The sequence below is a fragment of the Phalaenopsis equestris genome, unplaced genomic scaffold, assembly GCF_001263595.1.
Source record: "Phalaenopsis equestris unplaced genomic scaffold, ASM126359v1 Scaffold229296, whole genome shotgun sequence".
Lineage (NCBI taxonomy): Eukaryota > Viridiplantae > Streptophyta > Magnoliopsida > Asparagales > Orchidaceae > Phalaenopsis > Phalaenopsis equestris.
The window spans coordinates 247619-260645 of NW_018247269.1; the positions used below are offsets into that span (position 1 = coordinate 247619).

Below are 13027 nucleotides of genomic sequence, written 5' to 3' on the forward strand. Positions count from 1 at the left end.
GAACCGGTTCTGGAGGCCCAACCGGTTCAGCCCCTTGGGAGCACCGTGTCAGACTAATTTAGCATTTACATCAGGAAACCATTCAATAATCGGAGCACTGTAAGAAAAGCCTAAATTAATTAGCTTTAACAGATAATGTGATATTTATAAGGTGAGTATTAATAACCCTAATTGAGAACTCTCCATTCTAATGAAAATCTGATACGAATGTATCATAATCTCAAGATTGGGATGCCTAATTGAGAACTTGTGCACTATTGGGATGAAAAGTGAACAAGCTAATTTGGATATCTCTGAATTAGTGAATATAAGAATAAGAGCTAGTTTACGGTGGTACTAGAATGGTTTTTTATGTGGAGGATTTGAAATTTGACAAAAAACCAGTGGAAACTGGGTTGTAGAAGTTGCTATGAGTTCCAGAAGTCATCAATCCCTTAGCAACCTAGTTGAAGGATCGAGCAACATTCCCACACTCATGAGCTCAGACCGATGTAAAGATGGGCACAACAATGTGCTTCAGGGATATAGATTCTAATAATCTATCCTTTATATTGCTCCAGCTTAGTACTATGCATTTATGTTCATTTTGCTTTAGATATGTGCACTTGGCCAATTTTGTGTGAAAATGCTTCCCCTTTGATGTACCTCAAAACCGCCATACTCTTTGGAAGACATTTGTATTCGAAAGTATAGTTTCCTCAGGAAATGTCATTAATCCAATTCCATGTGAAAATGCTTCCCCTTTGATGTACCTCAAAACCGCCATACACTTTGGAAGACATTTGTAATCGAAAGTATAGTTTCCTCAGGAAATGTCATTAATCCAATTCCATGTTTCGTTACAATTGCTGCCATCAGTGATAGATTCCAAAGTTTTGATGATCAAAATGCCTCCCTACAATTGCTGCCATTAGTGATAGCTTCCAAAATTTTGATGATCAAGATGCCTCCCTTCAACTAAGAGATTTTTGCCTTAGCAAGAGGAAAATACTTAAAAACAGTCCAAATCAATGGTGCCACGTGATCATTATAGGACTTGCAATACTATATTTTACTCTTTTATGGAGTACAGGATCAGTATTAAAGTCATTACTAAATTTGGTTCGAGGCTTGTGATAATATTTAATTTCTTAGTAGCTGGCTTGTAAATATTTTTGAATATTTTTGTTCTCTTTTTTTCATTTTATTTGCAAATTAATTCATTGTTTCTTAGCCTGATATTACTGTAATTCTTATAATATGTGACTGTGCTAACTCTGAGAAGACATCTACTTGACTGTTTATTGGAAACTGCATGTCTATTCATGTCTGTGTATTAGTTTTATTCTTTTCTTTTAGTTATCTCTATTTCTGCCTCACTTTCATTTCTTTCTTTTTAAATATGTTCAATTCTGCACGGAATAGTTTCTTGTTGATTGCATTGTAATTGAAGATTCTTCATTAATGGTTTTGCAAGAATGTAATTGCAGATTCTTGCATTGTCTGTTTTATTTGGAATTTCAGCTTGACAACGGCATCTTTAAGAGAGCTTCTCAAGTCAAATAAATTTGCATTGTCAGATGATGCTCATGCTAATTTTGATGCTTTGAAGAGACAAGTGGCTCAAGCCCTCGTTCTCACATTTTCAGATTTCAAGTGTTCGAGGTAGAGTGTGATGCCTCTAATATGTGAATTGGAGCTGTGCAAAGTCAATGAGGATACCCTAATGTTTTCATTAGTAAAAAATTGAGTGATTCCATGAGGAATATTCTAATTACGATAAAGAATTTTATCTTATATTGAGAGCCCCAATCTCTGGAGATAGAGAGAACGAGAAAACCAGAGGAAGGCGTGAGAGAGACTAAGAGATTGAGGTAGAGGAACATGAAGAAGTGGAAGAAGAAAAATAAGGAGGAGGAAAAGATGTGCGGCTCTTTTGGTGCGTCGTTTACCCCCACTGCTGATGATCAAACATGCTTGATAAAGCTCGAGCGACTATGTCGAGTGCCACGAGCAACCAATGAAAGGAGAGGTCGCACGCATCTCCTATAGCCACACAAGATTTTTTCCATGATCGAGACTTTTGAGCGAGCACCTGGAGGCTCGAGCTGTTGGAGCGAACCTTTGTTTCACACCTTTCTCTCGAACCTTTCTTGTACTAAGGAGAAGGAAGATTCTATTTCCTACTCCCTAACCAAGCGGAAGAAAGGAGAGAAGGAAACAAACATCATCTCACGCGAGCCATCCTCACCCATTTATGTTTCTTGTGCGGGGGCAGGAATGACGCGGTCATGTAGGAAGCTCAATCCAGAGCTTAAGGCTCGGTTTCAACGGTTGAATGCTTGTCAAGAATGAATTAAAGGTTTAAGGTGATAAATTTTTTTAGTAATTAATATTAAATAATTGATATTAAATTTCAATTAATACTAAAATTAAAAATTACTTAATTTTGTTAAACATTTTGTAGGAAATTTAACGAGGAAGCTAACACATAGAAAATGGGAGGAAAAAAAAATCCAGGTATGAAATTTTATTTTAATAATTAATTGTGATTTTCCTTAATTAATTATTTTGATAAAATGAAATTATGAAACTCCAAGTTTAAAATTTATTAATAATTAAGTTACTATTTAATTTAAGTATGCCCAAATGAAAGTTTTAAAAGCTTTAACTTAAAATTTATTTAGTTATTGTCATTATATATAGTAATATTAATGAAACGTTGTTAAAATCAATGATTAGGAAAAGTCATAGTGATAAAGGTAGTTTGAATATTTCTATGAAATTGTCAATTAGGCATAAGTTTTAAATGAATATATTTGAATAATAATATTAAAGTTAGAATTAAAATGAAATGAAAATAGATTTGGTAGAAATTAAATTGTTCTTATAATTGAGTGAGCCAAAATATTATATTTGGACTAGGGAAAAGGACAACTTGACTACATGGTACATGTGGGTAAATATTTTTATTTTATAGTGGTTTTGTTTAATTATACATGGTTTTATTATTTCACAAATTTTCATTTAAACAAATGATCATGTTTTCTTTTAAATATTAAATGCAAGAAAAAATGTAAAATATGATATATGCATACATATGGGAGTCACGCTAGAATGATAGAGGAATGCAATGTACTTGTGCACAAAAATTGAAATGAAAATGAAAATGGTTGCCTATCTTTATGGTGGGTTGAAAAAAGTTAAATATATATTTTGTTGGATATATGTTTAGACGGTGACTCATAATAATGAAAAGTGTAACAATAACTGAAAGTGAATGAAACTGTTTTTTAATGCACAATTCTTTTATTGTTTACCAAAATTTTACAAAATATTTTAAAATGAGAATTATTGCACTTTAAAAACATTTGCTCATTGTGTAGTTTTAACTCAAATCTTTAGTTGCTAATATTTTATGGGAAAACCAATTGTCAACTAGATGGACGATAAATTTCATAAATTGAATGACTTGTGTTTTGGATTTCATTTTTATTATGAAATAAAACTATTAGATTGTTTTCTTCGGTCTGATTGACAGTTCCCGCTTTAATAGTTACTATCTTTTGGGCCGGGCCGTGACATCACCTAATCTAGGAGTCGTTGTACGGTGTTTAGTTAGCAAAGGCGCGGAGGTAAATGTAATACCTTTTAGAGGAGGTTAACTTTAATAAGTTTTTTCTCTTATATCATTCCGAATATTAACACCTTTAATGTATGATATATAAGATAATGTTCATCTCCTGGTTTGAGAATAAGGGGGTTTTGGAATGAGTCGAGCTTTCATAATGTTGTTTATAAGCTTTTGAGAACTAATATTAATGCATAGTTTGCTTTCAATAGATTTCCTTCCAGATAATTTCACTCCTGTTCTGTGGACTTGACAAAGCATTTGTGGTTGAGCGCGTGCCTGTTAGGTTGTTCTTAGTATACTGTATGATGAGGTCATCAAATAAGGCACTATTGATACAATAAATATATGAAAACTTTTCAACTCATGTTAAGAATTTGGATTCATAAGCATCTTGGTCATAAAAAATAGTTTTTACATTATATACGCACACACACATACCCGTGCACAAATTTGCCTCTCATATAATCTTATCAATGTTATTATTCTAATCCGTTAGTCCCAAGCAGTTATTGCTGGCTCAATTCATGTGTTGACGTAAGTTCTGCATGTGCATGGCTGTCTAATATGATATGATATTCTTGTTTAACAACTTTTCTAGAGTGGTTTCGGGCTATTACAATTTCACTTCTACCATTTTAATGTTCTGTTCTCCATCTATTTTTGTTTTTTGAGAATATGTTGGCACATCCAGTTATTATTATAGTAGAATAAAGCAATGTAGTATCTAATCTTGTTTTGGTATAATCTGATACTACATTTGGTCGTCAAAGAATACAGTTCAGCATCTAGTCTTGTTTTGCTTTCAACAATCTATGGGAATGTGATACTACATTTGCACCAAATCATGCAGGGGCAATCTCCTGAACAGTTCAAGATTGTGATACCAAAGATTCCAGCTTATTTCACTGTGAGTACTTGGACACAATTGACAACTAATTACTTTTGTTGCAAATGTGCTTATTCTAAGCTAATATGCTTATACGAAGCTGTGTTATGTACTCTTTTGAACATTTTGATTGTGAAAATAAGTTGGATCGCTGATAAAGATTCATTCTTTTTTTTATTTTAGGGATGTTACCAAACCACCTATGTTTAAGTTCATGGGACAAAAAAAAAAAAATGCAATGTTGAAAGACTTGTCACCTATAAAGAAAGAATTCTAATTAGATGTTAATTGAGTTTTAATGTGTTGCACCTACAAAGTATTGACAGAGCGGTGAATGCACACTATTTAAGCTAGATCTAGAATGATAATAATCTTGGGCCTGTCGTTATCCAACAAAATGAAATTCAATTGTTTCTTTGCTCAAAAATTGCACTTTTACCAATGTAAAAGATTAGTACCATTAAACGGTGTCTCTGAGTTCCTTCTTATGCATATACTTGTTAATATGCAAAACATTGTCCTTTAAAGAAGGTGCTGAGAATTTAGCTTTGAGAAGCATGCTTGGGAGTGATGACAAATAAAAAGCAAGAAGACAATGTAACTTTATTCACCATATAAATAAAGAATCCATTAGCTGATGAAATAATTTGACTGAGTTTAACGTTAACAAGGTCCTATGGGAATGTTTGGGATCACATTTATTTTTTTATATTTTACTTTTGTTATGATTTTGTTTGGTTTATGTTTTGATTCAAACAAAACATATTTGACTATTTGATTAAGGTATAGTTTTTGCAATGGCTGCACTATCAAGTAGAAAGTGCTCAAACTGGAAGGTTAGAAACTTTGAAGTAAGTAATTGATTAAGCCTAAAAAATTTTCTGCACTATCTGAAGAAACAAAAGATTGACTACAACCTGTAAGGTTAGCTGCACTAGACGAGAGAAATGCTCTCTGAAAGCACAAGAGCTGCAAATGCTTTTATCTCTGAAGCAATAACGCTCAATGTATCTTTTTAAATAAAAGGTACATATTAACAAAGTTATTTACATTGTCAGTTATAGAACCCCTAATTTCTTAAAAAGCAGCTGAGAAAATCCAAAGCCAAATCATCATTAATGCTAGAGAACAAAAGCAGTTAGGAAAAGTTTGAGTTTGAAAATTAGGATGAATGATGCTACCCTTCAAAAGCATGGCCATGCTAGCCTTTATTTTAGGGCTCGGGAAAAGCAGTGATTTAGAAAGAAGGGTACAAAGACACTTATCTAGCAAGTTTCAACAATCTTACATACGGAATTATGTAGCCTTCAAAATCAGCATGAATATTCATAGTCAACAACAATTAACTGATACGAGCTATCTGTGTGTAAAGAAAAGGAACTTCTCTTTTGAAGCTAACACTCAAGCACAAATTCAAACCTGGAAACCTCCCAAATTTACCCTAAAGCCAATGCAATATTTTATGAATAATGCAATATTCAAAGACGTGCAATATTCATATCTATATGACCTATAAAACTAAAGTGCAAAATAATCAAAATAAAATTCTATGAGTGCATTAATCAAGTATAAATAACCTATTCATACAGTTGGTTTAGAAGGAACCAAAAATGATATTATAATATAGAAGTACTCACTTCATTATCTTGTGCCTTGCTTTAAGATTTCCATTCTTTTTTTTTTTGACTTCACATTGGTTGACTGAATAGTTGTAGAAAATATTCACATTGATTAATTCAATGCTTAATCGGTTATTATTTGACTATATCAATATTTAATTCTTTGGTTTAACATGCCATTTACTAATTTTTTATTAATTTTTAGTTTCTCATTTATTTTAATTAATAAACTTATTTAAATTTAGTAATAGAAATATTAATCATGAAAATTCTCTTAATAACATTAATTCAACTTTAAAATATTTCTCTTAAATAATTAAATAAACTCATAATTTATTTCAAGTTTAGGTATACCTTTCCTTTTGCTCTAGAGCCCAATTGATCTCAAAACCCAATTGGATCTTGCTCTCTTGCACCATATTTGCTATCTGTCTCCACAGCCATCGGTTTTGTTTCCTTCCTGGACAAGTAACTGCATCTAAAATTCTCATGGCTCAGAGAATCAACTTATCCTTGACTCCATTTATTGGTCTTTTTGCGCATACATGGCTCCGATCGTCCTCTCAATGATCTCCTCATTCACTTTGCTGGGCTAGGTTTTGACAACCCCACACCTCTTCTTCCTCCATGATGTGGGCGCTCGATGATCCTTTTCCCTATAATCATGTGAGATATAGCTCCATTCACAATCCGAACCACAATAGTGGTGTCTCCTTGCATCCTACTCCATGACAAGACAAACGAGCAGTTTTACAGACTTCCTGCACACGACTCTTCTTTAATGCACGGTCATTTCCTTCTTCTTTCTTCTCCTTCACAAATCGAGGCTTGTGGCATCGTCTTCCTTCCCACAGAACACTCGCGCGTCTTCTTCCACATTCTCCGTCGCTTTATTTCTTACCCTCACTCGCTCCACTACTACTTACTAAAATTGACCTTCCCCTATCCTCCTAATGACGATTAACCCTGGTCGTCATTTCAAGATTTTCCTTTTATTTATTTACTTTAATTAATTAATTAATTAATTTTTTTTATTCCTACAATCTCCCTTGTGACATATGGAGATGGCCCAACTGCTAGATCCAAATAAAGGGCAATCGAGCTTATGTGGACTTTGATGGCTTCAATTATGTCTATTTCCATCATGTTATATCGTATTCATTTCTCTTAATGTGTGTCATAATTGTTTGTATTTTTGTAAAGTGTATTTATATTTATGTTGAAGTCAAACATTTCCTTGTGTGGCATTGGCCATTTACTTATGTGTAGTCAAAGTCATTGACCATTGGCCACTGTATGAAGTGGAAGCAAAGGGGATCGGCTATAGGAGGTAATTTAGGTGGTTACACGTAGGGGCTGACCACTCCCTTATTTCTCTTGGATTAGTCGCTTGTAGTGAAAGGGTGTTATTAAAATTTTCTTTTTATGTGTATTTAAACTACTCTCTGCTCTGAAATGAAGTTAATGTTATTTGTGTGTAACACTTGGATGAAAAATTCCCTTATGGTCTATGGCTTGGTGGCCAACCACCCAAGAGATTTGGTGTTTTTCTTGGAAAATTTAATTTTCCTGCACTTTTTTCATGCAAATTTTGTGTTGTTTATTTTGTGATGTTGTTTACTTTTATGTCTCAAAAATAAAATCCTAAATCTTATGTTATCCTTTTATTTTGTTGTCTTAAGTGAGAATCCATAAATTCTGAAAAACCTATTCTTCAGCTATTTATCCTAATTCACAGATCAAATCATCTAAAAAATTTACAAATTTGGTGTCATTCTTTTTTTCTCTTTCTCTACTTTAAAATATTAATTTTTTTTTTTGTGATGTTATGTTAAAATTATTGAAGAAACGTTTGCCCAAAGAAAACCCTAGTTTTCTATCTTTTGTTTTATATTTCTAATTTTCTAAGTTTCCTGTCCTCAAATCCATATCCCCAATGGCCCAAGTCCAACAAATCTCTCATGATCTACACTAGAGTGTTTCTAGTGTCATCTCTAATTTAAATTACGAAATTCCCATGCCTCCACAGAAAGATCTAAGCACTTTTCCTAAACTCGGTCATCTCTGGATAAAACTGACATATCTCTAGTATGCCTGTGTTTCTTAACATCAAATTAATCCCATAGCTTTCAAAACTTTCCAGATCAGCAATTAACATTCTTCCATACATTTCAAGAACTTGTTTGCATGATTCGGACTTTTGTAAAGAAAGGTATACATGTTTTTGAAGTGAGACTCCCAGATTCTAGATACTGTTGGATTAAATCTTAAGCCACTCATTTCACTTACAATTAAGCTATGCTGCAAACAAAGTAATTTTCGGACTCTTGAAGGAGATTGAGTCCACTTGATCGCTTTTTAATAGTCTTGATTCTCCACAACTGCAATCGGTTCACCACCTACCCTCATCATTCTTGATATCAGAGTGTGGTTCGGTGTACTATAACTTGAACTTGTGGAATTTGTGAAGTGAGAAGCTAGGCAGCACTTTTGTACACTTGTTCTTCAACACTTGTTTGAGGTAATCTCTATCATTTCCTTGGTTTAATTTTCATTATTGGGTAGTTTGCTTCTATTGCAAAGAATAGTAACAAATGTATGCCATTTTTGTTAGCACTAATTAGTTTGCTGCACAAACCTAGAATTACCTTGAAACTACCTCTCCATAGTTTGACTTGAGTGACACCTTGACGGCAAGGGAGGGCTTCGCATATCAAATTAAACTAATCCTTTGATTCTTAATTGGTATGGGTAAAGCTTATGTGAACTATTCCTACTTTTTATTTTGTGACTAAGCTTACTTATTTTGTTATTTATGTTTCTATTCTTGTTTTGGCAAATTGTAAAGGCTTAAAGAAATTTTTGCATTTTATCATTCAAACTCTTGGCTCCTAAATCAGTAAGTCAAAATTCATTAGATTTATTTAGTAGGAAAGAGGATGAGTTTAACGTACAAACCAATTAAAAAATTCTCCATCTTAAAATTCTAATCACAAACTTAATATACTAAGTCTAAGACATTAGCCTTAAGTTGTCAAATTCTCTATTTGATTACAATCTCATTGGCATATCCCTATAGGAAGAATTTCTAGAAAATCTTATTAGGGACGCATTATCACCTAGAAGAAATGATCTTAGGAACAATACTAAATAATGGCATGTTAGAAATTTTGAAACTCACTTAGAACCCATTAAAAAAGTAAAATTTGATGCTCCTTGCTATTGCAGATTCCATGACCCCATTATGTTTTTTGAATGACCCACTAAAATGGATGAATTCTGAGTGGTACCTGATGAATGATTACCAAAGGAGATGCTTAGAGCTAAGTATTATCATACAAACCATTAGAAGAAATTTTGAGCAATTGATAACTTTTCAGGCAGAATAGTATGCAAGTGGTTAAGTATATGAACCAATTTGAAAACTTAGTTGACACGACACATTACACTTACGTTGGCAACTAACCAATAAGTTTATTTTTGGACTTAGGAGTGATATCTGCTATGGAGTAGAACTTGCAGACCCACAAACACTTTAGTATACTCAGCACTATGCTTTTCGTCTATAAAAGTATAAGAAGGCTGCATCAATGTAGGTTTAGGTTCCTCAGTTCCATCTTTTTATGTGCCAAATACCTACTACTAAACCTCCACTACCATAGTAGCCAAGCCAATAGAATCACACCCGAGCCTTCGTCCAAGCCTAAAGCTATAATTTGCTTCAAGTGTCATAAGAAAGGTCATATGTAACACCCAGTGCAAGGCTAAGATTACATTTCTTGATGAGGTTGACAAAGGGTTAAATGATGATAGGGTGGATTTAGAAGTAGAGGAGATCCATGATGACACCTTACTTTTTGATAAAGAGATTGAATAAGTAGACACCCCTTTAAGTGTGCTCAAATGCTAATTTGCTTCTAAGGAAAAGGAAGACCAGAGGATTTCTCCATATGTGTTGTGTAAGGAGAAGAGGGGTAAGATGGTGATAGATAGAGGTAGTGCTATGAATGTTTTGTTCGCACATGCCTTATCTAGAGACGCCCTTAAAAACTAGAGCCTCATTTAGAGCCTTTTCATGTTGCTTGGGCAAACTACCCGTCACGACTAGATCTTTGGCGCATATCATGATATGAAGTTATATTGATCACATTTGGTAATGTCCTCCCCATAGAAATCACTCCTATCTTGTTAGGTTGGCTAGGGCTTTATGATTGGACTGTCATTCATTTTGGATTCAATGATAAAATCATTAAACACTTCCTAATAAAATCAACTAGAAAGAAGGCAATCACGTATTTCTCATAGAATTTACTCCACGTCTAATACTCCAAAACCTTCATATAATGTTAGAGAACCTCCACCACACAAACCCAACCTCACAAACCTGATATAAACTTCAACCTAAGCCTAGCAAAAAGAGGAATGCTGAGCTTCACTTTTATATTTTTTCCTACTGCTAGGTTATGGCTCTTCGGCTAGGTTATGGCTCTTCGGACATCATTGTTGAGAGTCCTACACATTCACCACCACATTTTTAACTTTAATGTTATGAAAGTAAGATTCAATATCATTAGGAAAGTGTTTTTTGACCTAGGATCCTATTATTTACTTTACGTTAGGAAAGCTATACCCGAACTTATTGATTTTCACATCCCTAAAATTGCAGTTCCTTTATTATTTAAATTTTAAGATATATATCCCGATGACCTACCAGAAGGTCTCCCACCTCTATGGCAGGTTCATAACTAACAAATTTATCCCATTATAGGATAACCACTTAATATTCTGAACTCAAGAGGCAAGTTGATGAATTGTCAAGGAAATGTTTCATTAAAGAAAACATATGGTCTTATGCAATTCTAGCATTATTAGCCCCTCAAAAGGATGATACCTGGGTAATGTGTATTGAAACTAGAGTGGCCAAAATAATCACTATCAAATATTAGATTTTCATTTCTCTGAATGGATGACATATTAGATATTGTTGGAAATGCCATAAATCTCTTCAAGATTGATCCAAAATGTGGCTAACACCAGATTAGGATAAGGCCAGAGGATCAATGGAAGATAATTTTTGAGAACCCCGATGGACTATATGAGTGGCTAGTCATGCCTTTTGGACTATCTAATGCCCCTAGTACTCTTATAAGACTCATGAATACAATTATAAAACTTTTTTATATGGAAAACTTCTGTGGTCTTCTGATGAATTTCAGTATATAGAACCTTAAGATAATTGCGATGTTCATTTACCTATTTCCGAAATTGTCTCTAATAACTCAGTTTCTAGGACTACGAATAAAATCCCATTTGAAATTGCATATGGTTACATCCTAAAAGACCATTTGAACTTGCAAACATTTCCACTCAATTATTTTTTGATTTTGCATTTACCTTTGCTAAAGATTTCCAAAGCTTTCATAGATATGTTGATGAAAATTTGAATATTTTAAATGTAAAATATATTGAGTCTAGAAACAAAAATAAAAATTTAAGAAAATTTAACACAGGTGATTGTGTATTGATTAGAATTTATCCTGAAAGGTATCCATCCACTTTTATATGAAAATTACAATCTAGAGTGTGTGCCCCATTTGAGATTATTATGAAAATTAGAGTTCATACTTATGTTGTAAATTTACCTAAATATATGTTTATTAGTTCCGTAATTAGTGCGGAAGATTTAATATCTTTTGAAGGAGTTAGCCAACATCAAAATGTGCAGAATATTTTTTTTATAGAACAGGATCACTTTTTGTAGGACCGACCCAATACTCATACTATGAAGCAGACCATTTCATCATATTTGAGGAGAATCAAACAATTGATAAGAGATTCTTAATAAGGCGGAAGGACAAATCATCTACAATTAGCATGGACAGTTTTCCTTAATGTGTTTGTTAATTGTTTGTTTTATGTAAAGTGTATTTGTATTTATGTTGACGTCAAACATTTGCTCATGTGACATTGACCATTTGCTTATGTGGAGTCAAGATCGTTGACCGAGAATCAATGCTTGATGTGGAAACAAAGGGGGTCGGCTATCGGAGGTTGTTTGGAAGGTTGCATGTAGGGACCGATCATTCCCTTCCTTCTTCTCTTGTATTAGTTGTTTGTAGTGAAAGGGTGTGATGAAATGGTGCTTAGTATGTGTTTTTAAACTACTCTTCTCTGAAATGAAGTTAATCTTGACTGTGTGTAACACTTGGATGAAGAATTCTCTTATGGTTCAAGGCTTGGTGGTCAACCACCAAGGGAAGTTGTGATCTCATTGGAAACTTATTTTGGTGAGTAGGAAATTTGATTTCATTGCACTTCTTTCATGCAAATTTCATATTATGTGCTATGATGTTGTTTATTTTCTTATTCCATGAATAAAATCTTAAATCTTGGGTGTTATCTCCTTGTTTTATTGTTTTAAATGAGAATTTATAAACTTGTGTTTTTCTGAAAAATTTGTATCACTTTTGTCATTGTTCCTAATTCACAAATCAATTCATCTCCTCATTCTTTTTGTCTTTCTCTACTTCAAAAAAATTACATAAATATTTTTATTATTAGATTAAAATTATTGGATAAACATTTGCCCAAAGAAAGCCCTAGTTTTCTATCGTGTTTACAGTTTCTACTTTTATAAGTCTCTAGTTCCCAAATCCATCTCTAATGGTCCAAACCCAACAAAACTCTCCTGATCTATACTAGCATTTATAGTATCGTTTCCAATACAAATGATTAAATTTTCACACCTCCACAAAAAAATCTAATCCATTTCCCAAACTAGGTCTTTTCTGGACAGAACTAATATATCACCTGTATACTTGTGTTTCTCAATATAAAATTAATCCGAAAACTTATCAGACTTTCTAGATCAGTGGTTAACACCAGGGCATACAATTCAAGTAGTAGTTT

The 13027-nt window shown here is 33.3% G+C and overlaps 1 protein-coding gene across 3 annotated transcripts in view; it reads left to right on the forward strand.

The window, feature by feature from the left end:
- Positions 1-13027, forward strand: part of LOC110038025 (pyridoxal kinase) — a 135240-nt gene that overhangs the window by 116457 nt on the left and 5756 nt on the right. For all 3 annotated transcript variants that reach the window (XM_020742782.1, XM_020742781.1, XM_020742783.1), the window contains one exon: positions 4464-4520. In XM_020742782.1, coding sequence (XP_020598441.1) covers positions 4464-4520 — 57 coding nt within the window. The remainder of the gene's footprint in view (positions 1-4463; positions 4521-13027) is intronic.